The following is a 22719-nucleotide window of genomic DNA, read 5'->3' on the forward strand; positions in this document are numbered from 1 at the left end:
GGCCCCTTTCACATTTCCCCCTGGATGGGTGTCTTTATTGCACAAATCAGTTTGTAGATCTCTAAAATCAGGTCCTAAATATGGATGGTCTCCAACTTCTGATGGGTCAGTTTAATGATTTTTTTTTATGATGGATGGCATGGGTGGAGAACATTGTCTAGAAAATCTCTACTATAAGCTTTGGTCTTCCCGCGGCCTGTGATGGGTAGGTGATAGGATTCTCTCGAGGCTGGGCAACTGCAGCTCTCAGTGGCCACATGACCACCAGGAGAACAGCCACACTATTGGCTGTCACAGCTGGAGTCCAGTAGGCGTGGTATTTGCACTTAACAGCAGCTTCACCAGGCAGCACTGTGAGTTTAGGAACATCTGCTTAAAGAACGCAGGTTTCAACCCATCTGTGGAGGCTCACACCTTTAATCCCAGCACTCGGGAGGCAGAAACAAGCAGAACTCTGTGTGTTCCGTGCCAGCCTGGTCTACAGAGTGAGTTCCAGGACAGCCGTAGAGAAATCCTGTCTCAGAATAGAAAGAAAGACAGACAGGGAAAGGAAAAGAAAGGGGAGAGAGAGGGAGGGAGGGAGGGAGGGAGGGAGAGAGAGAGAGAGAGAGAGAGAGAAAGAGAAAGAGAGAAAGAGAGAAGTTATAGAGGTTTCATCCTGCTTCAGCTATGATGCCCCTGAAAATGGACTTGGATTCTTTGTTCTGGCTATGGACTGCTATTCTGGGTTCATGTTTCCCTGAGCCCACATTAAGAGAGGCTTGCTTTCCTCCAAAGGGTGGGTGCAGTGGGGAGCATGGGCTCAAAATCATCCTTCTACTGAGAAAGACAGAGAGTAACATCTTCTAGTCCCTGGGAAGTCATGTCATGCCCGCAGTCTGACCTGCTTGTCTGTCTGTCTGTCTCCTTCTCTCTCCCTCTCTCTCTGCCTCTGGCTTTGTGATTAGTGTTTTCTGATTTTCAAACCAGTTTCAATGTATTCAGTTGAACTCAGTGTGTTGAGTACTCACTTCAGGGGCTCTCAGTAGGTGTATGCAAGTGAGTGACTCTGCCACAGTCTCCTGTAGATTAGCCCATCCTCCCCTGCTGTGTGTCCTGCTGGACTCTCCGCAGTTGGCCTGTGCCTGCCCTTCTCTTACTTGGTTTTGACTGTGCTCACACCTGAAACTTCTCTTCTTCTGCTGACGGTGCTGCTGTCAACTTTGTGACTGTGTCACGTTGTTTGGCTGAGCAATTTCCCTATGTTTGGAAATGTCAGGTGGTACTTAGGGGCTCATCTGCTGGTTATTGGCTCTTGGTTTTTTTCCTTAGAAATTTTTTTATCTTGTAATGTTACCTTTGAGCAAATCTTGTGTCATGACTACCTGGTTCTTCCAATGAGAAGTCTTCACTCAGTGCCAGAGCACCAGGTAGCCAAGATTAGGGGCCTGTTTGGGGTAGCATAAATTCTCTTGTGTGATTATTGTAGATGGTGTGCCTCTTAGACGAAAGGAATCCCAGCCCAGTGTCCCAAGAGCTCCTTTTTAAAAACTGGTGTGTATGTGTGTGTGTGTGTGTGTGTGTGTGTGTGTGTGTGTGCTCGCATGCGCATACATGTGGTTCTTTCCTTCATCTTATGGGTCTCATTGAACTCAGGTCATTGGGGTTGGTGGCAGGTGCCCTTTCCTGCTGAGCCTTTGCTGGACCCCAATGACTCCTTTTTTGAACTCCTTCTTGGGAACCTCTGTATGTTTGGGAACCTGGATGAGAAATGGGAATTTGGCTCATTTCTGTTTGTTCCAAATTTCCTGCGAGTCCCTAACCAGCAGATCTCTAGAAAGTGGTAAAGAAGAGTTCAGACATTTGGTGCAACATTCAGGATGCAGTTCCTACCTGCCACCTTTTTGTTACCTTTTTCTATCTTTGATTTCAGTCTGACAGGTTCCAAATGGCATATGCTTCTTCCCTAGCCATGATGGTCTGCATCCTCATCTCTATTCTTTGTGTTCTTAGCACTAGGTTAGGATGCAGAGAGACGGGATGTGCTCTTTTCTGGTGCATGGTGGGTACATAACTGCAGATCTGGGAGACTGTCTAGACTCAGGCACTTCCTCTGAGTGGCCTCTGGAGTGTTAAGCTACGTGGTGATGGGTCTGGATATAACAGGCCAGCTGTAAGCTGGCTGCACAGACAAACTGGCTAGACCAGATCTTGAGGCATGCCCAGTGCAGGTCCCAGGAGAATGCCTGTGACTTGGAAAGGAGCCTGCAGCCCCCGTCTGCATCACCAAGGTCAGTCTGTGTTCCTTGTCCTTGTCCCTCCTCAGGTTCCTGTGTGTCATTGGAGGACTAGAGACACTGTCCAGGTGGCAGCCTCCTGCCCCAGGTGGGGATTATTTTTAACTGAACAATTTTAAAGCTTACTCCTGTCCAGGTACCAGGCTCCCCTGCCAGACAACAGTTATCACAACCCTTATCACAAAAATCTCCATGGGATATGTGGGCCAGGGCCACAGCTATTTCAGTCGCGAGCACTGTGAGCTGGCTGTTCTAGGTTCCACCGTACCCTATTGTGTGAGTCACTGAAGATTTAAACATGAGTTGTGAATGCGTGTGTGTGTTGCTATAGAAAGAATACAGGTAAAGTATTCTACTTCTGAGCTACACACCCAGCCCCCCTTTAAAGCAAAACTAAACTTTGAGACAGGGTCTCACGAAATGGCCAAGTTACCTTTGAATTTGTTCTGTGACCAGAGTGGGGACTCTGGACTTCTGGTCATCTTGTTCAGCCTACTAAGTAGCTGGTATTACAGGTCAGCACAAAGAGGCCCAGCTCAAGTATGGGTCCTGAAGGCTTGTTTTTCTCTCAGGACTCTGCCCCCACAAGGCTAGTGATTGGGGGTGGGGACGGGGCACATTATGCATCTGGTGACAGGGCTGACCCTGTAGTAGTCACAGGGATACCACATCTGCTCAGCTTCCTCATCTGTAAAATGGGATGAACTTGGTCAGTGTGTGTGAAACTGAGGACAGCGCCTAGAATACAAGTGCTCCTGAGTCTGGGCTTCTCTCCCTGTCATCATCACCGGGGGTCAGGCCTTACTCCACTGCAGTAGCTAACCCTTCTGTCTTGTGTCTTGCAGCTACAGGCACCCCTGAGCCCAGTGTCCCCGCAGAACCTGAGCGTGGCCAGTGGGTGTGTAAGGTGTGTTCCAGCACCTTCCTGGAGCTTCAGCTCCTGAATGGTAAGGTGAAAGTGGCAAATAGGGGTTGCCCAAGGCGGACAGACTGTTGTGTTGCGCTCGCTCGCTCGCTCGTTCTTTCTTTCTTTCTTTCCTTTCTCTTTTTTTATTTCTTTTTTGTTGTTGTTGTTTGCTTATTTTTTGGTTTCACTTTTTTGTTTTGGTTTTTTAAAATTGTTTTTATTATATGTACATTGGGATTTTTGCCTACGTGTGTGAGAGTGTCAGATCCCCTGGAACAAGAGTTAGAGACACTCATGAGCTGAAATGTGGATGCTGGGAATTGAACCTGGGTCCTCTGGGAAAGTAGCCAATGCTCTTAATTGCTGAGCTATCTCTCCAGCCCATGTGCTGAGCTTTTTCATTCATGTTGGCTCATACCCATGGTTGTCAGGATGTCCCAGGCTTTGTATTGTCTGTCCCCATGGCCCACAATGGTGGAGCTGCTACTCAGAGCTCCTCCCCTTGGCCTGACCCTCCCTACTGTCCTACTGACCAGGCTCTGGATATGGTGGACACAAGCAAGGGCCAGAAACCATGATGACTTGCCTCTGTAGTCCTGCTAGGTTTCTGTATCTGATGGTTCTTCCTCCTGTTGGTGACAGGGCAGACCCTGTGGTAGTCGCAGGGATACCACATCTGCTCAGCTTCCTCATCTGTAAAGTGGGGATGAACTTGGTCAATGTGTGTGAAACTGAGGACAGTTTCAGGACATCCCATTCAGGCTCCCTTACTAATTGAAGGTGGCCAGGGAGAAATTGACTCCATCCCTTAGTTACCTAGTTATACTGTAGTATCCTGGCAGCCTCTCTGGTGGGCAGTAGAGAAAGATGCCAGTCACATAAGCTACAAAGAAGCTAGGTATGAATGCTGTGTGACTTTTATCACAGAACATGCTTGAGAGCCAAACCTCAAGGGGCCACTGCTTTGCAAGTTCTAAACAAGTTTGTGATTGGAATGTTCTGGAATCTATAAGAATGTTCTCTCTAGGCAGATTTTAGCAACAGAAAGGCTAATGGAAGCATGTCTGGAAAGTATCTTGGGCAGTCCTTGTTCTTCTAAGGAGTGTGGCTGTCTATTCTATGTTCCTGGGCCATCTTCCTGATCTTGTCCTTAACACCTTTGCCCTCTGCCTGGACAAAGTCACCCGTGTTCATCACAGCTGGGAGCAGAGAGCACCTGCCAGTTTCTTCTTCCTTCTCCTCCTCTTCTTCTCTGTATTTATTTTTATGTGTGTTATTGTTTTGGCTGCATGCATGTCTGTGCACCACATGTATGCAGTGCCCATAGAGACCAGAAGAGGGCATTAGAGACCCTGGAACTGGAGATGCAGAGGGTTGTGAATGATCATGTAGGTGCTGAGACATGAACCTTGGTCTCTGGGAGAGCAACAAGAACTCCTAGCCACTGAGGCATTCTCTCCAGCTCCATCTGCTGCTGCTGCCAGGTTTCTTAGAGTGCCAGATTTGTGAAAAACATACCCCCTAGATGAGGGCAAGGCCCATCTGTGGAAACCAGAGGGTGGGTACATCACACCCTTACTCAGCCCCAATCAAGAAAGGCTTGATTGCTGTTTGGTTTGCTGGGCCATTTTCTGTGGTGACTAGGTTTAGTTGAGGGAAAAGCTTCCCCTCACTTTGGTAGTAGAGCTAGGCCAGTGTTCCCAAGGGGTCAAGGAACTCTTCTTTCTGCTGCAACCCTTGTGTGGGTGTCTGGTGGGTAACCTGATAGTTACCCTAGGTACAAAACTGATTTGAGAGAGACAGAGAGAATAGAGCTGGGTCTCTGTGAAAGTAGGCTACAGGGCAGGGGTGCCTTTTGTCGCCCCATACACACACACAGACTGGCTTTGAGGACCATCTCAGGGCCACATGACATGACTGTGATACACAAATCTATGGAGAGCAGGTTTCATTGGGTAATACTTTGTCCAGTAGGAGAATATTAATCAATGATCCCTTGTCTTAATTATGATCACACTGTGCCTGAAGCTGCCTTCTGTAGAGCTTTGTCTGACAGGCTTGCCTCAAGCGGAAAGGCATGGCTTTGTTGTTCAGGCTCTGCTCTGTCAACCATGTTACTACCATTGGAAGTAATGCACAGAATACTATACTCGGTCATTTTGTTTCTGGTATCTGCTGGTGTGTGGTGTACTGAATGCCCCTAGCAGATACTAGTAATAAAATGACCAAGGATAGCATTATTTCCATTGGCAGTAACATGATTGAGAGAATGCCTGGCCTGGCTCTGGTTGGCTGAATTCCAACCAGATGAGTCCTTTGAACTTGAACTTACTTCATCCATTTATTTGTGACTGAGCATAGAACATATATAAACTGTGGACTGGTAGGAGTCAACATGTACCTTGTAAAGTCAGGCTCACCACTCAGAGCACCAGGAGACCAGCTGAGGTTGTTGGATAGCATGGGAAGCACAGGTTGTTCTTCGTGACCTCTGACCTGATGCTGTCGTTTCCTGTGTCCCCTCAGGGAACCCTGCTTCTGTCTCAGGAGGCCACTTAGGAGTGTCTGATTAAACATGAGGCAACAGTGAATGTCCAGGCCTTGGTGCCCTCCTGGAATTCTGCTCCACGTAAATGCAAAGACAAAGGGAAAAGTGGGGAGCACTGGGCAAGGTTAAAAAGATGCCAGGATGTGTTTGCAGCAGCATTAACCACCAAGCATGCCAGAGAGGCTGAAGCCAGCAGTGGAATACCCAGGAAACATGTCTGCTCCTGCAGAGCTTAGAAAGTGTCTGGAGCCTGAGAGGAGAGGACAGGGAAGCACAAACTGTTGGCCTGCTTAGAGCCCTGGTCTCCTGGCCTGCCCAGCCCTGCCCGGGCCCCACCCACCTACGTTTCTGCTCCATCAGCAGAATGTTGGGTCCCTTGGGAGAGACTTGAGACCACTGAGGACAGGGACAATGGGGCAACTTCAAACTTCTTCATTTCTTCACAGAGTGGCGGAACTGACTCAGGCCCCAGATAGGGAGGAAGGGTTTCTCTGTAGAAACCCACCAGTGGGACTGCTCAGCCCTTACCGTCCTGTAGAGTGAGGCTCTAGATGCTGAAAGAAAACTGAATGTGAGCAAGAGACCAAACAACTTGTCTGAGGAATCTGAAAGCAACCCCCCCCCCAAAAAAAATAACCCTCCAGGCTGAAGTCTCACTCGGGTGAGAGATGGCAGCACGGCACTGCATCCTTCAGTAAGAGCAGGTCATGGTTGAAGACATCCGAGGACTGTGGTAGCAGATGTAAAGTTACTGGGGGAGTTTTCCATACAGAGGACACAAACAGAAGAGATACGGGAACTGGAGGATGGTCTGAGACTGCTGGTGTCTAGGAGTATTCTGTCGGGAAAAGGGAGAGGACTGGGCATGTTGCTCAGTTGATAGAACGATTGCCTAGCATCACAAGTTCTGAGGTCAGTTCCCACCATCCCCAAAACAGACATGGTAGTACATGCCTGTCATCTCAGTCTTCAAGAGGCAGAGGCAGGAGGACCAGGAGTTCAGAGGTATCCTCAACTACATAGTAAAAAAAATACTGTACCTATTCAATAAAGACTCTTGCTATTATTCCCTGAATATAGAGGCGTAACCTTTGCATAGCATTTTTACTGCATTTTTATATTTTGAGTGATAATGTGTATGGTATGTGTGTTGGTTTTTGTAAATACTGTGCCATTTTTTTGTAAGGGGCTTGGGCGTCTGTAGGAATTGATAGCCTTGGGTTCCTGGAATTCTCCTCTGTAGTTGTGGATGAGTGACTGGAGAATACAGAGGACTGGATGGGCAGAGAGGGCGGGAGATTGCTGTTTTCTGTTATGAGCCAATTGCAAAGCTATTTGCACCTTTCTCATTGGACTTTTGTTTTTTTTTTAACAATATTGTGAGTCTTTTCAAGGCAGCAACTTTGGACTTCACTTATTTCTTACTGTATTTTTATTTTGAAAAAGTAACTTCTGCTTATTTATCATTTCTTTTTGGGTTTTGGAACAGGGTTTCGTGTAGCCCAGGCTGGTTCTGCACTTGCTCTGTAGCTGAAGATGACCTTGACTTCCCTTTGCTTCCTAAGTGGTGTCTCCATGCCCGGCCCCTTTTTATGCTTTGTTTGCTTTGTTATTTTCTCAGCTTGAGTTGAAGGCTTCACTCAGTCATTATTAAGTATTTTTTTTTAATGGAAGCATTGAATTTTTCCTGAAGAGCTGTGCTAGCTTCCTTCCACGTTTTATTCTACATTGCATCTCAATTCATATGCACACCATAACATAGTCTAGAAATTCATAAAGCAAAGACTAGCAGCTGTATGAGAAGTCGTAGCATCTCCTCTCGTGGTAGAAGACGTCTACCATCAGCAGTTAGTTAATAAATCAAGAACAGATGTGAGGAGCATGCTGGGCAGACGTCGTGGCCTGTGTGGGTGCAGCATCAGAGCTGGTGTGCTTCTCTCGTGCATTTTTATTTTACATTCATTGGTGTTTTACCTGCCTGTATTTCCGTGTGACGGTATCATGACTGGACTTAGTTGTCATCTGCCGTGTGAGTCTTGGGAATTAAACTCTGGTCCTCTGGAAGAGCAGCCAGTGCTCTTAACCGCTGGGCATTTATTTACTGATTTCTGAGACAGGTCTCCCCTTGAACCTGAACTCTTGTCTGTCTGCTCACCCTTCTGAGTTCTGGGATTACACATGTGACATCACATTGTTTATGCAGTGCTGGGCGTCAGAGGCAGGGCTTCCTGTGATCCAGGCAAACTCCCAGCGGCTGCACTTACTCCTAGCTCTTGTCTCCTTTATTTACTCTCCTTATTTTGGCCTGAGGAGTCACAGCTTCCATCTGCTGTGGGTGACTCTATGACTGTGTCTAACAGGTTGCTTCCCTCTGCTTTCTAGTCTCCCTTTGAGATATCTGAAAACCTCCTTTAGACCATTTTCTAGTGTTACTCTCACATCTCCTGCCCTCCCTCTCCTGTTTCTAGGTCCTTGTTACTTGTCCATCTTTGGGGTTTCTGCTTAAAAGATTCCTTTTTCAATAGTGTCTATAAGTCATGTTTTTAATTCGTATCTATGAATCTTAGTCTTATAAAAGTTTTTTTGCTTTCTTTCCTTACTTCTTTGTTGTTTTTCAGTTATCTTAGTCTTTCCCCAAACTTTTTATTCTTTACTTGGTTATATCTGCCCCCTCCACTCCAGCTTGTCCTTAGCTTGTGCTGTGATCTTGGAATTCCAGTCTTCTGGTTTTTATGTCAGCTGACACCCTAACATGACACCCTCACAGTTGTTTTGTTGCTAAGCCTTCTGGGGTGTGGTGGGTCACTACTTTGGGTTCAGTTGCTCTGGTGATGTGCTTAGCAAGAATTCTTCCCTTTTCCCATGTCCATTGTGTGCTTTCCCCATTGCCTGGGAAAGTGTTAGTACAGAGGACAGGGCGCTTGCTTGCTTGCGTACTTGATTGATTGATTGATTGATTTTCTGAACTTCATAGCTGAGGTTTCATTTCTCACTAGCATGTGAAGGGGTATGGTTTTGGCTTCAAGGAGTTTGTTTGGTTTGGTTTGGTTTAGCTTGTTTAGCTTGACTGGTATGTAATTGTGTTATTTACCCCTACTGGGGCTTTGGTTCCTTATGGGAGTCATTTTATACCACCTGCCCTTCCTCTCTAACACCTTAAGGTGACAATAGTTGGCTTAGCAGGTAAAGTTGCTTGCTTCCAAGCCTGACCACCTGAGTTCAATCCCTGGGGCCCATGTAGTGGAAGGAGAGAACCAACTCCTCCAAGCTGCCCTCTGATCTCTGCTTGTATGCCATGACCCAAGCACACCTGCACACACAATAAATAAATAAGCATGAAAGTAAATAAATGGATGATAAGACCATTGCAGAGAACAGCTTTCTCGCTGTTTCCCTAGGTCACTTAACCCCAGAGGAATCTTCATACAAACCAGGCTTTATTGACTGGTTTAGAACCTATGTAAATTTCAATCTCTGTTGGGCCAATACTTGAGCCTAGTGTAGAATGAATCTATGTCTCCTATCCAGACTCCATGTAAATTCTATGTTGCTTCATGCCTAGATCTAGAGTAGACCCAAGTCTGTGTCTCAGTCTCCAGGCCCTGTGATGACTTGTGATTCTGTCTTTCAACCTGTGAGACCCCAGGGCCTCAGATTTCCCTCTTGTATGTCCTTTCCTTCCATTTTAAGTTCCTTCTGTGTAGTTGGCAGAGTCTTGTTTGCTTTCTTTTAATACTGCTCAGCTTGTATTTTTCCGGGTGTGTGTTCTGTTTTGTCTCACCTTCCTCCATTCATTTTCAGTCAGTGGACTTGGTGTAAGCTTGTTCTGCTAGGTACCAGATCATATTAGCCTTGGGGGCCACACCTAGCATAGAGTCTCTGATGAAGGACAAGTCAGGAATATGGCTACTTGACTTGATACTGATGCTGAGTCAGCTTACGTTTGCAGAGGTGGAACCACCAACTCCAGGCACAGTGGTATTTTGTCATGTGTGTGCTCAGTTACCCACTTGCCCTGCCACTTCTCTTCCTGTCTCCTTTACCCTGTGACCTAGCCATATTTGTCCATTACCGCCCAAGCTTGCCATTCCATGTGGTACCTGCCTGCCAGTTCCCAACATCTGTCTCCATTACCTTTTCCAGGGTGGTCTTGGAGACTTTCTGTCAGCTATAAATAAGCAAAGCATCTTGCTTTATGGTAGTGTTTATAAAGAAATGCTTAGCAGTGCAGTGGTGGTGTACACCTTTAATCACAATAGTTAGGAGGCAGAAGCAGGTGGATCAAGACCAGTCTGGTCTACAGAGAGAGAGTTCTAAGACAGCCAGGGCTACACAGAGAAACCCTGTCTGAAGGAAGGAAGGAAGTTAGTTTACTGTGAGTGCTCCAGAGGGGCTTCTGTCTTAGTGTGTCACATTCTATGGGAACGTTAGGAAATACAATCTATCAAGGAAGCAAGTCCTTGCAAGGAAGCAAGAGTTGCCCATAGTTTCATCAAGCACTGCACCAGCGTGTGGACATTGCCTCATGCACTTCTGGATTTACAGACTGCCTCATAGTAACACCACATCCTGCCTGTGTCTCATTTACTTCTAAGCACAGCTCCAGGATGGGGAATGCGGCCCAGGTGGCAAGAGGAAGGCTGGCATGCAGGAAGCCCTGGGTTTAAGCTCTAGTACTGCATAAAACTGGGCATGGTGGCTTTGTTTAGTGTTAACACTTGAAGGTGGAAGCAGAAGGATCAGAAGTTGAAGCCAGTCTGCAAACACGATTTAAGCTGATTAGCCCAATTTGAAAGTTCAAAATCTGGCCAGGCAGTGGTGGCTCACAATTGTAATCCCAGCACTCAGGATGCAGAGGCAGGCGAATTTCTATGAGTTCAAGGTCAGCCTGGTCTACAGGGTGAGTTCCAGGACATCCGGAGATATGCAGAGAAACCCTGTCTCAGATTGAGAGAGAGAGAGAGAGAGAGAGAGAGAGAGAGAGAGAGAGAGAGAGAGAGAGAGAGAGAGAGAAATAGTTTAAAATCTGAAGCACTAGATATTTCTAAAATCAGAGTCCACCATGACTATCTTAAACATGTTAGATGAGAGAAACTCGTTCTAAAGCTATGTGCATGTGGTAGAGCCGTTTCTCTTTTACAACAGTAAAGATAAAGTTATTTTCCTGTGCAGAGGCCACACTCTGCAGGCACAACAAAGAAAGCTAACACAGTGGGGAAGGTGGTGAGCAGGCAGGTGCACGACTCCTACTCTGTCATCAGCGGCCCTTCTCCTCTTGCAGAGCATCTCCTGGGCCACCTGGAACAAGCCAAAAGCCTTCCTGCAGGAGGCCAGCAGCATGAGGCAGCTTCTGAGAAGGAGCCTGAGGCACCCAGAAGGGAGCCTCCCGCGGCAGCTGAGAGCAAGAGCATCCAGAGCGTCGTGGCCACCAAAGAGCCAAAGAAAAAGCCTCGAAGGGGGAGGAAGCCAAAGCCTTCCAAGGCTGAGCAGCCTCTGGTCATCATCAAAGACAAGGAGCCTGCAGGTGAGAAGCTGATGGGCTGTGTGCCAGGGTGGGAGGTATGGACCTCATCATCTCCTCCACAGCTCCCAGCCAGCTGTTCAGAGTGTGATTATCTTGCAGAATGTTCCACACTAGAGTGTTCAGAACACAGATTTTAAAAATAGACATCCGACTAGTCTTTATCGGTCTGTTTTTGTTTGTTTTGTTTTTCTTTTCTTTTGTTATTTTTTGGGTGGGAGAGGAAAAGCTTTGTTTCCTGACAGTCTTTCTATGGCTGACTTCAAGCTCAGTATGTAACCCAGGCTGACTTTGAACTCTCGATCCTGCCCACTTAGCCTCTTCAGCTGGGATGACATGCCTGTGCTACCATACATGGTTTGTGTCTGTGTGCTTCACTATCTCAGGTGTATGTCCTTGTCCATGCCATGCTTGTTGGGCCCGGCTCTTCAGTTTGTCCAACAAGACTTAGTCCTTCATGTGAGTTCCCAGTATTTGTTGCCCACTGCTTATGGTGGACATGTTTCTGGTCACAGCCCTGGTTATTTCTTTCTTTTCTTTTTTTTTTTTTTTTTGTGTGTGTGTGTGTGTGTGTGTGTGTGTGTGAATGAGTGTCATATACAAAAGCCAGAGAATAATTTTCTCTTTCACCTCTATAAGGGCTCCAGGGATGGATCTCAGGGTTCTGACTTGCACGGTAGGTATCTTTACCACTAAAAATTCAGTCTCTTTTAAAATCCAAAGTGTCTGTAAAATTCCAAAATCCCTTTAAAATTTCTCTGAACTGTGGGAGCCTATAAAATCAAAAATTAAGTTAAATACTTCCTTACTTTGAGAGGGAAGAGTCAGGGCACAGTCATAATTTGAACAAAGCAAAACTAAACTCCAACAGTATAAAGAGTTCAATGACCAATATCTGGGGTTCACTCACAGTCTTTTGCTCTCCTCCAAAGGGCTTGAGTGATTTCTCTGGCTCTGCCCTCTGCAGCACACACAGCTTGTCTTCCAGCTTCCAGCAGGCTCCACTCTATGGCTGTTGTTCTTGCATCTCCAGTTTGCTGAGTCTCTTGCTGCAACTGGGCCGCACTTTCACCAGTAACCTCTCCCAGGCTCTCTTCCTGTTGGCAGGCCTCATCTTCTCTTCATGGCCCCTTCAGTCCTGGGGCTTCAACCACTGCTGAGGCTGCACCATCACCAATGGTATTTCCTGGTGTCTTACACTACCCAAGCTCGGCTGATAACAGGAAATACAACCCTGCCTATCTCTGGGATGCAGCTTCTGTGTCCTGGCTCTGAGGAACACTTCCCAGATTTCCCCTCGGTGTACCGATTTCTTCCTTCTCGTCTCTATTTCCGTGCTCCAGCCGACTACCATCAGTTGTCCCAGAAAAGGCAAAGATTTTACTTCAGTGTCCCTGATACAATTTTTAAGGGACTTTCAAACTTCCTCCAGGAACTCTCAAGGCAGTTGTCCATCCTCTGCTTCTCTCTCAACATTTTTCCAAGCTCCCACAGAAAAGCTCTCCAATGCATACTCAATGACTTTTCTAGCCCAACGTTCCAAGGTCCTTCTACAATCTTCCTCCAGTTAACATGGTCAGATCTGTCACAATAAAACCCCATGATCCTGGTGTCAGTTTCTGTCCTAGTTAGGGTTACTATTGCTGTGATGAAACACCATGACCAAAGCAATCTGTATGTGTGTGTGGCGGGGGGGTTATTTGGCTTATACTTCCATATCACTGTGAAGCACTGAAAGAAGTCAGGACAGGAAGTCAAACAGGGCAGGAACCTGGAGGCAGGAACTGATGCAGAGGCCACGGTGGAGTGCTGCTTATTGGCTTGCTCCCTGTGGCTTACTCAGCCAGCTTTCTTAAAGAACCCAGGACCACCAGCCCAGGAATAGCACCTCCTACAATGGGCTAAGCTCTCCCTCATCAATCACGACTTAAGAAAGTGCTCTACAGCAGGATCTTATGGAGACATCTTCTTAAATGAGGGTTCCCTCCTTTCAGACTGCTCCAGCTTGTGTCAAGTTGACATGAAACTAGCTAGCGTGCCACTTTGAACCACTTCATGGGCCTGAACTTGTTCTTTGATTGTGCAGAACCCTCAGCTGAGTTTGAAGGGATCCACTCCATAGCATGTACATGTCTCTGGAAAGCCATTGTCTCTGTGGTCCTCATGTAACCCCCTGTCCCAGCTGCCTGCCTCTGCTGCTAGGTCCACCTCACATTCAGGATAAGGTGCAGTGCTCAGATGTCTCCCCCTCCTGCCTGTGTTACTGGCACCGGATGCTCTTTGGTCTTGTCATTGTGGAAAGGAGAAGCAAGCTTGAAATGAAAGGGAATAGAAGATCAGCTTCCATGGAACATTCCCCACTTTTCCTGTTTCCTACTCTCTGGCCAGTGCCTGTTCTCTCAGCCATGTGGGAAATATTTGCACACAAGCAGGAGTGGTTTGAGCTTCCTCTGGGACTTCCCTGCATCCTCAGATGGAAAGGGACAGGAGAAACTACTTCCTGGCTATCACTTGCAATTGATGATAGTAGGTGAAGCAATAGAAACAGTGGCTCCAGTTATCATGGGGAGGCTCCTGCCAGCAACTGATGGGAGCAGACGCAGAGACCCGCAAGCTAAGCCTTATGGTGGGTGGAGAGAGAACTCGAATTGGAGAGCTCCACTGGGTCCCTCCCCTTGGTACTAGGGGAACCCCAAGGAAGAGGAGGAGGAAGAATTGTAGGAACCAGAGGGGTCGAGGATACCAGGAAAACACAGCCTACAGAATCATGGCTAGAATTATAGCTCTTGGGAGGTAGAAGGATGAAATATCTTACATAGTAAATTCAAGGGCAGGCCTGGCTACATGAGACCCTATTTCAAACAACAACAACAAAACTCACAATGGCTGAAATTTTCTTCTGTATGATCTTCCTGTGTGTGTATTTTTATCCCATTTCTGGCATTGCCCTGAATAGAAAGTTTACTCACCTTTGAATATCCTCAGGATGACTTGTCGTACTTGTAAATCGCTGTCAGAGCTTATTTAGTAAGCTTCACAGTCTGGCTGCACACCCATCTGCTGCATGTCAGGTGTCCCAGGCAGGGTCGGGAGATTGAAGTAACGTGACGCTTGGGCTTTAAAGGCGTGGCCTGTAACGTTGGTTTCCATTAAAAACATACTCTCTTTATATATAGATAAACACATAAATTCTGAAATGTTCTGCTGTTATCCCTGTTGCACCACACTCAGGATGTGCTCCCAGGGCAGTGCTTCTCCTGGCTTTGTCACAGTCTGTCCCTACGCTGGTGGTGACCATTTTGTCATACCCCTTTGCACAGAGCACATGGCAGAGATCATTACTGAAATACCCCCAGATGAGCCTGTGAATGCAACGCCGGACGAACGGATAATGGAGTTAGTCCTGGGGAAGCTGGCCACCCCCACAAATGAAGTCAGCTCAGTGCCAAAGTAAGTCCTGCTCGTGTGTGTCTGGTGCTTGGGGATGGAGCACAGGGAACAACTAATTGGTACTGAAGGGAGAGCGCCTCCCACCTCTAATCCCCACAGCAGAGCACGCTTCATCTTTTCAGGCCAGCAGTGTATGTTCTGGAGCCCAAGGGTTTCACAGTTCATTCACTGTGAAAACTTTTTTTTTATCTTAAAACACACATGACAGAAAATTTGCCATCACAACTCTTTTTAAGGGCACGGTACAGAGACATCTCCCAGGCCTTTATCTACCCAAACTGGAATTGCCCCCAGTGCCTACCATTCTACTTTCTGCCTGCATTCATTCCTAGTCTGTGTCCCCCATGTCAGTAGGGCACACAGTGCTTGCCTTCTGTGAATGGCATATTGTGGTCAGCACATGCCCCTCTGTGTCAGTGCGTATCCAGATCTCCCCTGGGAGGCTGACTGATGCTACACTGGTGGTGCACCTGCTTTGTCTGCTCCCCCATGGGGCTCCTGGGGAGTTTACCCCAGCGGTGTGAGCGGTGCGCCTGTGGTTCAGCAGTGGCTTGTGTCTGAATTTTCGTCAGTTTCACACCTTGCTCTACTTTCTTTTTTGTGAGCAAGGGAAAGAAATGTTTATGCCGCAGTTATGATTCCCTGGTGAGTTTTTACCCTGAAGTTGACTCAGCTGCTGGTGTTTTCTATGCCCTTTGGTGTTGGCAGAATTCACCTGATGAACCTGTGAAAATGTGGACGTGTTTATTATTTCTTTTCTGTGTTACTGCCCAGAGGATTTCAAGCGCTTAACCAGAAAAAGCACACTTGACAGAGCGAAGAAATGTTTAGAAGTCAGGTTCAGAGTCAGCATAAAGCAGAGTAGAGTTGAGACCAAGTGAGGGCGAGAGCCACAGTCAGGGCTGCCTTGTTGGGGACAAATGGAGCTCAGGCTTCCTGGCCAAAGCAGATGCGCTACACAGCTATTAGACGGCACTGAACCCACCATTCATGTGCTCAGAGTGTCTGTGCCACCTGGGAGCGGGTAACATCGGGCTCTGCCTTCCTTCTCCTTTTCCTCACGGACCAAGTGTAGCTGGGAAATGGCCAAGGAACTTACCAGGTGACTATGATCAGAAACTTTCACTCTGAGAACTCAGCCACCACCTCTCCTTGACCATCTGTCCGTCTCCTGGACAGGTTCACACATCATCCAAGCAGCACCATTGCCCTCAAGAGGGGCTTGGTTCTGTCCAGCAGACACGGCGTCCGGCGGAAGCTCGTACGGCAGCTGGGTGAGCATAAACGGATCCATCAGTGTGGCACCTGCAGCAAGGTCTTCCAGAACAGCAGCAACCTGAGCCGGCACGTGCGCTCGCACGGTGAGTGCGTGCACGGTGAGTGCCTGCCCAGCCCACGGGGCAGGGCCAGGAAAGAGCGTGTCCACTGGGTCCTTGCCCTGTGCCTGCTGGCGCTCCTCAGCGTTGAGGGCGCCCAGCCCAGGCAGAGGGCTTATGTTTAAAGATGGGTGCAGGTTTCTGAGAAAGACCAAAGCAGTGACTCTGCCTTCTGCTGGCCGGTTCCTTAGGTGACAAGCTGTTTAAATGTGAGGAGTGTTCGAAGCTGTTCAGCCGTAAGGAAAGTCTAAAGCAGCATGTCTCCTACAAGCACAGTCGGAATGAGGTTAGTGGGCACCTAGACAGCTAGACCAGCTGTTTCCTAGAGGAGGCGCCATGAGGGACATCCTGCCGTGCCCCCGCCCCCAACCCCGCACCATGCATTCTGAGCCCAGCTTAGGCCAATGCTTACAGAAGCAGTTGGCAGAACATAGGTGACTGGCATTTGGGGTGCACTTACCTGAGTGTGGGGTTCTCTTTCTCAGGCAGTTGGACAGCAAGAATTTTCCTACTAGAACAGGGGAGGAAAACCGTGGTGCAGCTACCTCTAGAGTTACTAGAACAGCACACACCGGGGGGGCACCTAGATGAACTCATGCAGTCTTCCTTGCTGACAGTGTGCCCCTTTGAGCAGGTGGATGGTGAGTACCGCTATCGCTGTGGCAGCTGTGGAAAGACCTTCCGCATGGAGAGTGCCTTGGAGTTCCACAACTGTAGGACAGGTGAGGCCCCACCGCCAGCACCTGCTCTGCATGTTGGACAGAAGGGACTCATTGAGCAGACAGCTGCCTTGGCTGGCATCTCCCTGATCCTCTTGCCTCAAGGACTGTGAAGAATAAAACTGTTTGGCCTTTAGAGAAGATTTAAGTAACTTTCCTTTAGTCAGGAAAGGATGGGTTGTCTCATGTCCATTATGCATTCTCAGACCCTGCCTGAGGTCACCTTGATGCGGGACAGGGTGAGCAGCAGTGTTGGGTTTGCTCTCGAACGTGTGAGAGAAAAATGCAGCAGCATGGCTTTCCTCCCACATCAGCATCCTGCAAGTGTGTCCCCTGTGGGCACCCAGACAGGTTATTACATCCTGATCCTGCTTCCATCTGTCGCTCTCCAAAAGGAAAGTGGAAGCCATCTTTGTACAGGGCCAGAAGCTGCTGTGTTTTGAGCTGTCCTGTTGGCGAGACAGCTGTGGCTGTAGAGCCCAGCATGCTCTCAGACACTGTCTCCTGGGCCAGTTTATAGTTGGCAAGTGTAAGTGAGCAAGCAGCAAGTAGGCCAAGGGGTGGAAGCTCCCTGAGGCCTGGATGCCCTGTGCTCCAGAGAGGGAGTCCTAGGTCCACTAGCTCCCAGGCATTGACCTTGCAGCCAAATCACCAGAGGAGGGTAGAGGGAAGATCACCAGTGCCTTTCTGTTCTCCCTCTTTCTAGGACTTAGAAAATCAATCAGTAGAGACCTACAAAGTCAGCCTGTGACACTCTCCACTCCTGTGGTCGTGTGTCTGTCCATACTTTTGCTCACTTGTGGCTATCAGAGTCTCTATCAAAATTGGTTCCGTGTCTGCCTGGTTTCTTCTGTCTTCAGCATGATGTCTTGCTTACTATGACAGGGCTGTTGTGAAGGGCAGGGCAGGCCAGGCAGGGTTCTGGAGGACACTTGTCAGTGACATGTACCACCTAACCAGCATCGGTAGTGTGCCTAAAATAATCTGGGCATACGCCTAGCTGTTTCCATTTGGTGCAGCTTCAGGCATACTCTTTGTTAACTGGGATTAGCACCACCTTCCCATTGTTCCTCAAGGAGACGCAGAGTGGGGTAGAGTTAGACCAGCTTGATATTAGGTTGCATTAGAAACCGAAAAGCACTTGTTCCATTTAAGTTAGTGATTTTTTTTTCTAAACGAGTAGAACAGAAAATGAAGAAGCACTTGCTGTGTGTTGGTTAGAACTGTCACATCAGACACTTGTCTTTGCTAGGTGGTCGTAGCAGTGATGAACCACAAGCAGCTTCTCTCCTGAGACTGATTTCAAGGCTGAGAGACCCCAGGGCTGCCTATTTACATACACTCTTGCCTTTTGTGGTATGAAGTTAGTAAAACATTCATCCTCAAAGGATTTATACAGTGGGGGCTGGGTGCTTCAAATGTGTGGTGGCCAGATAATTCTCCAGCCCACTCTGTCAAGCCTGTTTCTGTGTCCCCCAGTGCCTTGGTATCACTCTCATTCACATGTTTGCTGTGCTGCCATTGAACCTAAAGAGGGTCCCAGCAGCTTGGCTCCCTAACAGTCCACTCTTGTCCTCTCAGTCCATGAGCCCGTTGTTTTCTTTAACAAAATCTCAATTGTTCAATTTTACCAATAAAAACTCGGGAGACAAGTTTTCCTGGGGTGAAAACTTGCTAGCTCAGAGAGACAGAGAAAGCACCCACCTGATCTTCCTTTTCCGCTGATATCCCAGAAGCTCTCTTTCTACTCCATCTCCAGCCAACCTTCTTACACGGAATGTCCCTCCCTTCTACTTCCTACGGGTCTCTGTCTGTCCTCCCGATTCCCTCTCACTCTCTGGTTTTTTTCTTAATAATCCTATGTTGACTTCCTGTCGACTGGTTGGTCCACCTTTTGACCCTTAATTAACTTTAAGCTCTTGGACTAAAGGTATGTGTTAGGGCTGAGCAACACCACAACTAGAAACAGGTTTTTCCAGTAAATAATGCAATCTCAGGGTTCACAGTGTGGTCAAATATTCTGCAACATTAGTCCCTCGTCCTTTACGATTCTGAAGCACTCCCTTCAGGCCTTCCATGTCACTGCATACCTCCATAGTGACTGGGTTACTGGGGGGAAGAGGGGTAGTCATCCTAAGACGAAATGTCTGGGTTCTTGCACCTCAGGATGTTATTGAGGTGTGTGTGATGGATCATCTTAGTTGACTGTAGGCGATCAGCACAGAAAACAGTTGGAAGTAGGGTGTGGAGGGGCTTATAGAGAGAACATTAGAGCCCAAGCCAGCAGTGCTGCTTCCCGTGGTTACAAGTGTTGTTCAAAACCTATAAGAAAGAAGGCTCACCTGTGATGTTCAGAGACTCACTCGTACTGTGAGCACATTCCCAGAAGGGAGGCCCATCTCGTCTGTGCTGCAGACCTAGTTGGGGCTTAGCAGAACTACTCTGCAATTCAGCCAAACAAGTGAGAAAGAGGGTTGGATCATAGGAATAACATTTCACCTTGGGAAATTGAGTTGCATAGTAGGATTGCCAGAAGCAGATCCAGGTCTCCTGAGACTTACCTAGGATTTCTGGTCCATGCCTTTTCAAGAAGAGCCAACATGCTGTGTAGGAAGCTATAGCGAGGCCACTGCTTCCTAGGCTTGTGCTGCCCTGTCCCCACTAAGGCCTTGATTCCTTCTCCGACCCCTCCCTGCTCAGAGGCCAGGCACATAGCCCTTACCCTGGTAGGAAGAGATAAAGATGGCTGATTTTCTTCAGATTTAGGTGGGTTGACCTCTAGCTAGCTACACATGGAATCTCCTGAGTGGAGCTAGAGACTTCCTGCAGCCATAAAGACTCACTTCAATAATCCTACTAGTGCACCTCAGCTTCAAGGGGCATTGGCTTCTCTCGGCCACATCTTGGTTATCACAACTGACTGGAGGTCAAGGGTAGAATCTAGAAGAATGTATGGAGTCCTGGGATATAACACCCCTGGGTCTCGGCAGCTCCTAAGCAGAGTGACTTGCTCAGATGTCAACAACAAATGCTTGATAAGTGAGGTCCCAAGGTATCTGTAGGAACTTCTTTCCACAAACAGGAGGACCAGTGGTGGATGTGTGGTGGACAGTGGCTATGTAGACTAAGGGCTTGAAAGCATTTGCCAAATCTAGCGGCATTCTGACCTGGGGCCTTTGCTCCTGAGAGAAGTAACGACACATTTGTCATCTGTTATCATACATGTCTACATTCATGATTCAGGAAAGAGCAAGTGATTTTAAGAGGCAAGGTACCCAGTGGATGTGGAGCAGGAGCTGCAGACACCATGCAGAGGGGACGGGGCAGATGGTCGAGTGGACTTTCAGAGGCAAGAACTGCAACTTGCCTGGTGCCTTCCAGGGGTACTTGAAGTGGGTGCTAGGATGCAGGGATGCTGACTTCTTGCAATGTGAGCGTGTGTGTGTGTGTGTGTGTGTGCTGTGTGTTGTTGAATAGGGGTGGAAATGGGTATGAATGCAGTGTGTGTACATGTGTATGCATACATATGCATGTGTATTTGCGGGGTATGTGCTGAATGAATGGCGAGCATATGCTTGTGTTGAGTGAAAATGAAATGTGTGTCCGCTAAAGGGAGGCCGAGGCCCAAGACAGTTCTTCTGGAATAGAGAAGCTGGTAGTGTTGCTGTAGAGGATGCTGTCAGAGGTAATTGGGCACAGAAGAGGCAGGCCAGCCAGTGACACTGTTGTAGTGTGTAGATAGAGAGGATCCTGGAGCGCGGTCCAGGCACTTTTACCCAGCGAGGAACTGGCACGCAGTGTATGTTTCTGTCTCACTGAGCACACACAGCTGATAAGGTCTGGGCCACGGTGCCCTGCCAGTCTCCTGCCTTGACTCCACTTTTTACTCTGCTGAGGCACACATGCTGGAGCCTGGTCAGGGGTGATTTACCACACATTGTGTATTTGTTTACTCTCTGGACAGATGACAAGACGTTCCAATGTGAGATGTGTTTCAGATTCTTCTCCACCAACAGCAACCTCTCCAAGCACAAGAAGAAACACGGGGACAAGAAGTTTGCCTGTGAGGTCTGCAGTAAGATGTTCTACCGCAAGGATGTCATGCTGGACCACCAGAGGCGACACCTGGATGGTGAGCCTGAGATGCCTTCCTTCTGACCTGGTGACCTTCTTCCCAATCCCGGGGGTTCTAGGATGCTGTTAACACTGTCATGAGCAGAGGGAAGTGGTAGGAACGGTGGGGAACAAATAAACACAGCTAGACTGCTCTTGAGCATTGGTTGTTAGGAAGTTATTTGAAGTATTTATTTAGAGAACTTTTGGATCCTGTGAAGAATGATTTTAGTGTGATGGAGTGTGAGAAAGGCAATGTGTTGTCATGTGCGCCACAGGCTCAGTTGTGTAAACACAGTGGAGTGTGCTGGTGGGTACCGTGGGTGGGGGCCATCCGTCTACACAGTCCGTGAGGTCAGAGAAGGACCCAGTAGAGTCAGCTCTCTCCACACACGTGAGACAGCAGCAAGGGTAGAATGAGACGTGGGACAGAGGTCAAAATCAGCATTCTGACCGAGGCTGTCCTTATTTTCCCCGCCGAGAGTCAGTAGTACACACTGATGCAAACACTCTGGTAGTGTTTGAAAACACCATTTACAGAACGAATTCAGGCTGTGTGGAAAGCTCAGCTGCTAGGTACATGCACATGAGTTTGTGGAAACAAGACCCGTCACATCTCTTGTTAAGTTCCTGCACTTTGCTTCCCCCTGCCCTTTGGTTCATAAAGACCTACAACATGGTCCCATGAGACTCTTAGGAGGGTACTCTGGACCCCACCCAGCCTCTGAGAACCATGGGCAAATCACTACACCTTAGTTCTCCTGCTTGTATAGTGGTGGTCATAATTGTTTATTTTGAAGTCAGTGTCATAGTTGGACCTGACCTTGCCATGAGGTTCCTTCAGGCCCAACACAGAGCCAAGGATGCTCAGGGCTCTGCTCAAGCCACTGCTTTCTGTGATGCATCGAACTGGACGAGGGTTACCATTCTCATTTGTTGTTTGTTTGTTGTCTTTGGGGGGGGGGGTGGCTTTGGTTTTTGGTTTTTTGAGATAGGGTTTCTTGTGTAACAGCTCTGACTGTCCTGAAACTCACTTTGTAGGCCAGGCTCAGGATTAGACCACCACCACCTGGCCAAATGAGCCTTGCTATGTTGCACATGAGCTCAGGCAATCCACCACCAGCTTCTGCATATCTGGTACCACAATACTTTCAGCATAGTTCCCAAGCAGGTCTAGGACCTGACCCGTACCATGTGACCTCACGCTTCCTGTTTGACCTGGGATTTCAGGTGTGCGGCGAGTGAAGCGAGAAGACCTGGAAGCCAGCGGGGAAAGCCTGGTTCGTTATAAAAAAGAGCCTTCTGGATGCCCAGTGTGTGGCAAGGTAATGTTCTGCAGTTACTGTTATTGTTGTATGGCGAGTACCCACTCTCTAAGCTCAAGAGCTACAGATGGAGCTTGTAGGCATGTCCAGCCTACAGCCCACAGTCCCCTTGCAGCCCAGTACAAAATTATACACTTAAGGCATAACACATGTCCTAGTTAGGTTTCTGTTGCTGTGGTAAGCTGTGACCAAAAGCAATTGAAGTGGAAAGAGCTGCTTAGGGTCCATCATGAAGGGAGGGCAGGGCAGGAGCTGACGCAGAGGCCGTGAATGAGTGTTGCTTACCGGCTTGCTCTCCATGTCTTGCTCAGCTTGCTTTCTTGTAGCACCCAGGACTACCAGCCATCAGTAATTATGAAGAAAATGCTCCACAGACTCGCTTACAAGTCAGTCAGATGGAGGTATTTCTCAGCTGATGGTTCCCCCTCAGAGTTGGCTCTCGCTTATGTCAAATTGACCAGAAAACTAGCCAGCACAAAAAGAT

At 48.0% G+C, this 22719-nt stretch overlaps 1 protein-coding gene across 6 annotated transcripts in view; it reads left to right on the forward strand.

Moving 5' to 3' along the window:
- Prdm15 (PR/SET domain 15) overlaps positions 1-22719 on the forward strand; it is a 62407-nt gene that overhangs the window by 18937 nt on the left and 20751 nt on the right. For 2 of the 6 annotated variants that reach the window (XM_048422514.3, XM_085685865.2), the window contains exons 6-13: positions 3122-3223; positions 11013-11255; positions 14573-14702; positions 15882-16078; positions 16270-16364; positions 16713-16800; positions 20762-20929; positions 22141-22235. In XM_048422514.3, the coding sequence (XP_048278471.3) occupies positions 3122-3223; positions 11013-11255; positions 14573-14702; positions 15882-16078; positions 16270-16364; positions 16713-16800; positions 20762-20929; positions 22141-22235 (1118 nt within the window). The remainder of the gene's footprint in view (positions 1-3121; positions 3224-11012; positions 11256-14572; positions 14703-15881; positions 16079-16269; positions 16365-16712; positions 16801-20761; positions 20930-22140; positions 22236-22719) is intronic. The other 4 variants (XM_048422517.3, XM_087898606.1, XM_087898611.1 and 1 more) reach the window with 3 other exon arrangements.

The sequence above is a fragment of the Myodes glareolus genome, chromosome 2 (genome assembly GCF_982192425.1).
Source record: "Myodes glareolus chromosome 2, mMyoGla1.1, whole genome shotgun sequence".
NCBI lineage: Eukaryota > Metazoa > Chordata > Mammalia > Rodentia > Cricetidae > Myodes > Myodes glareolus.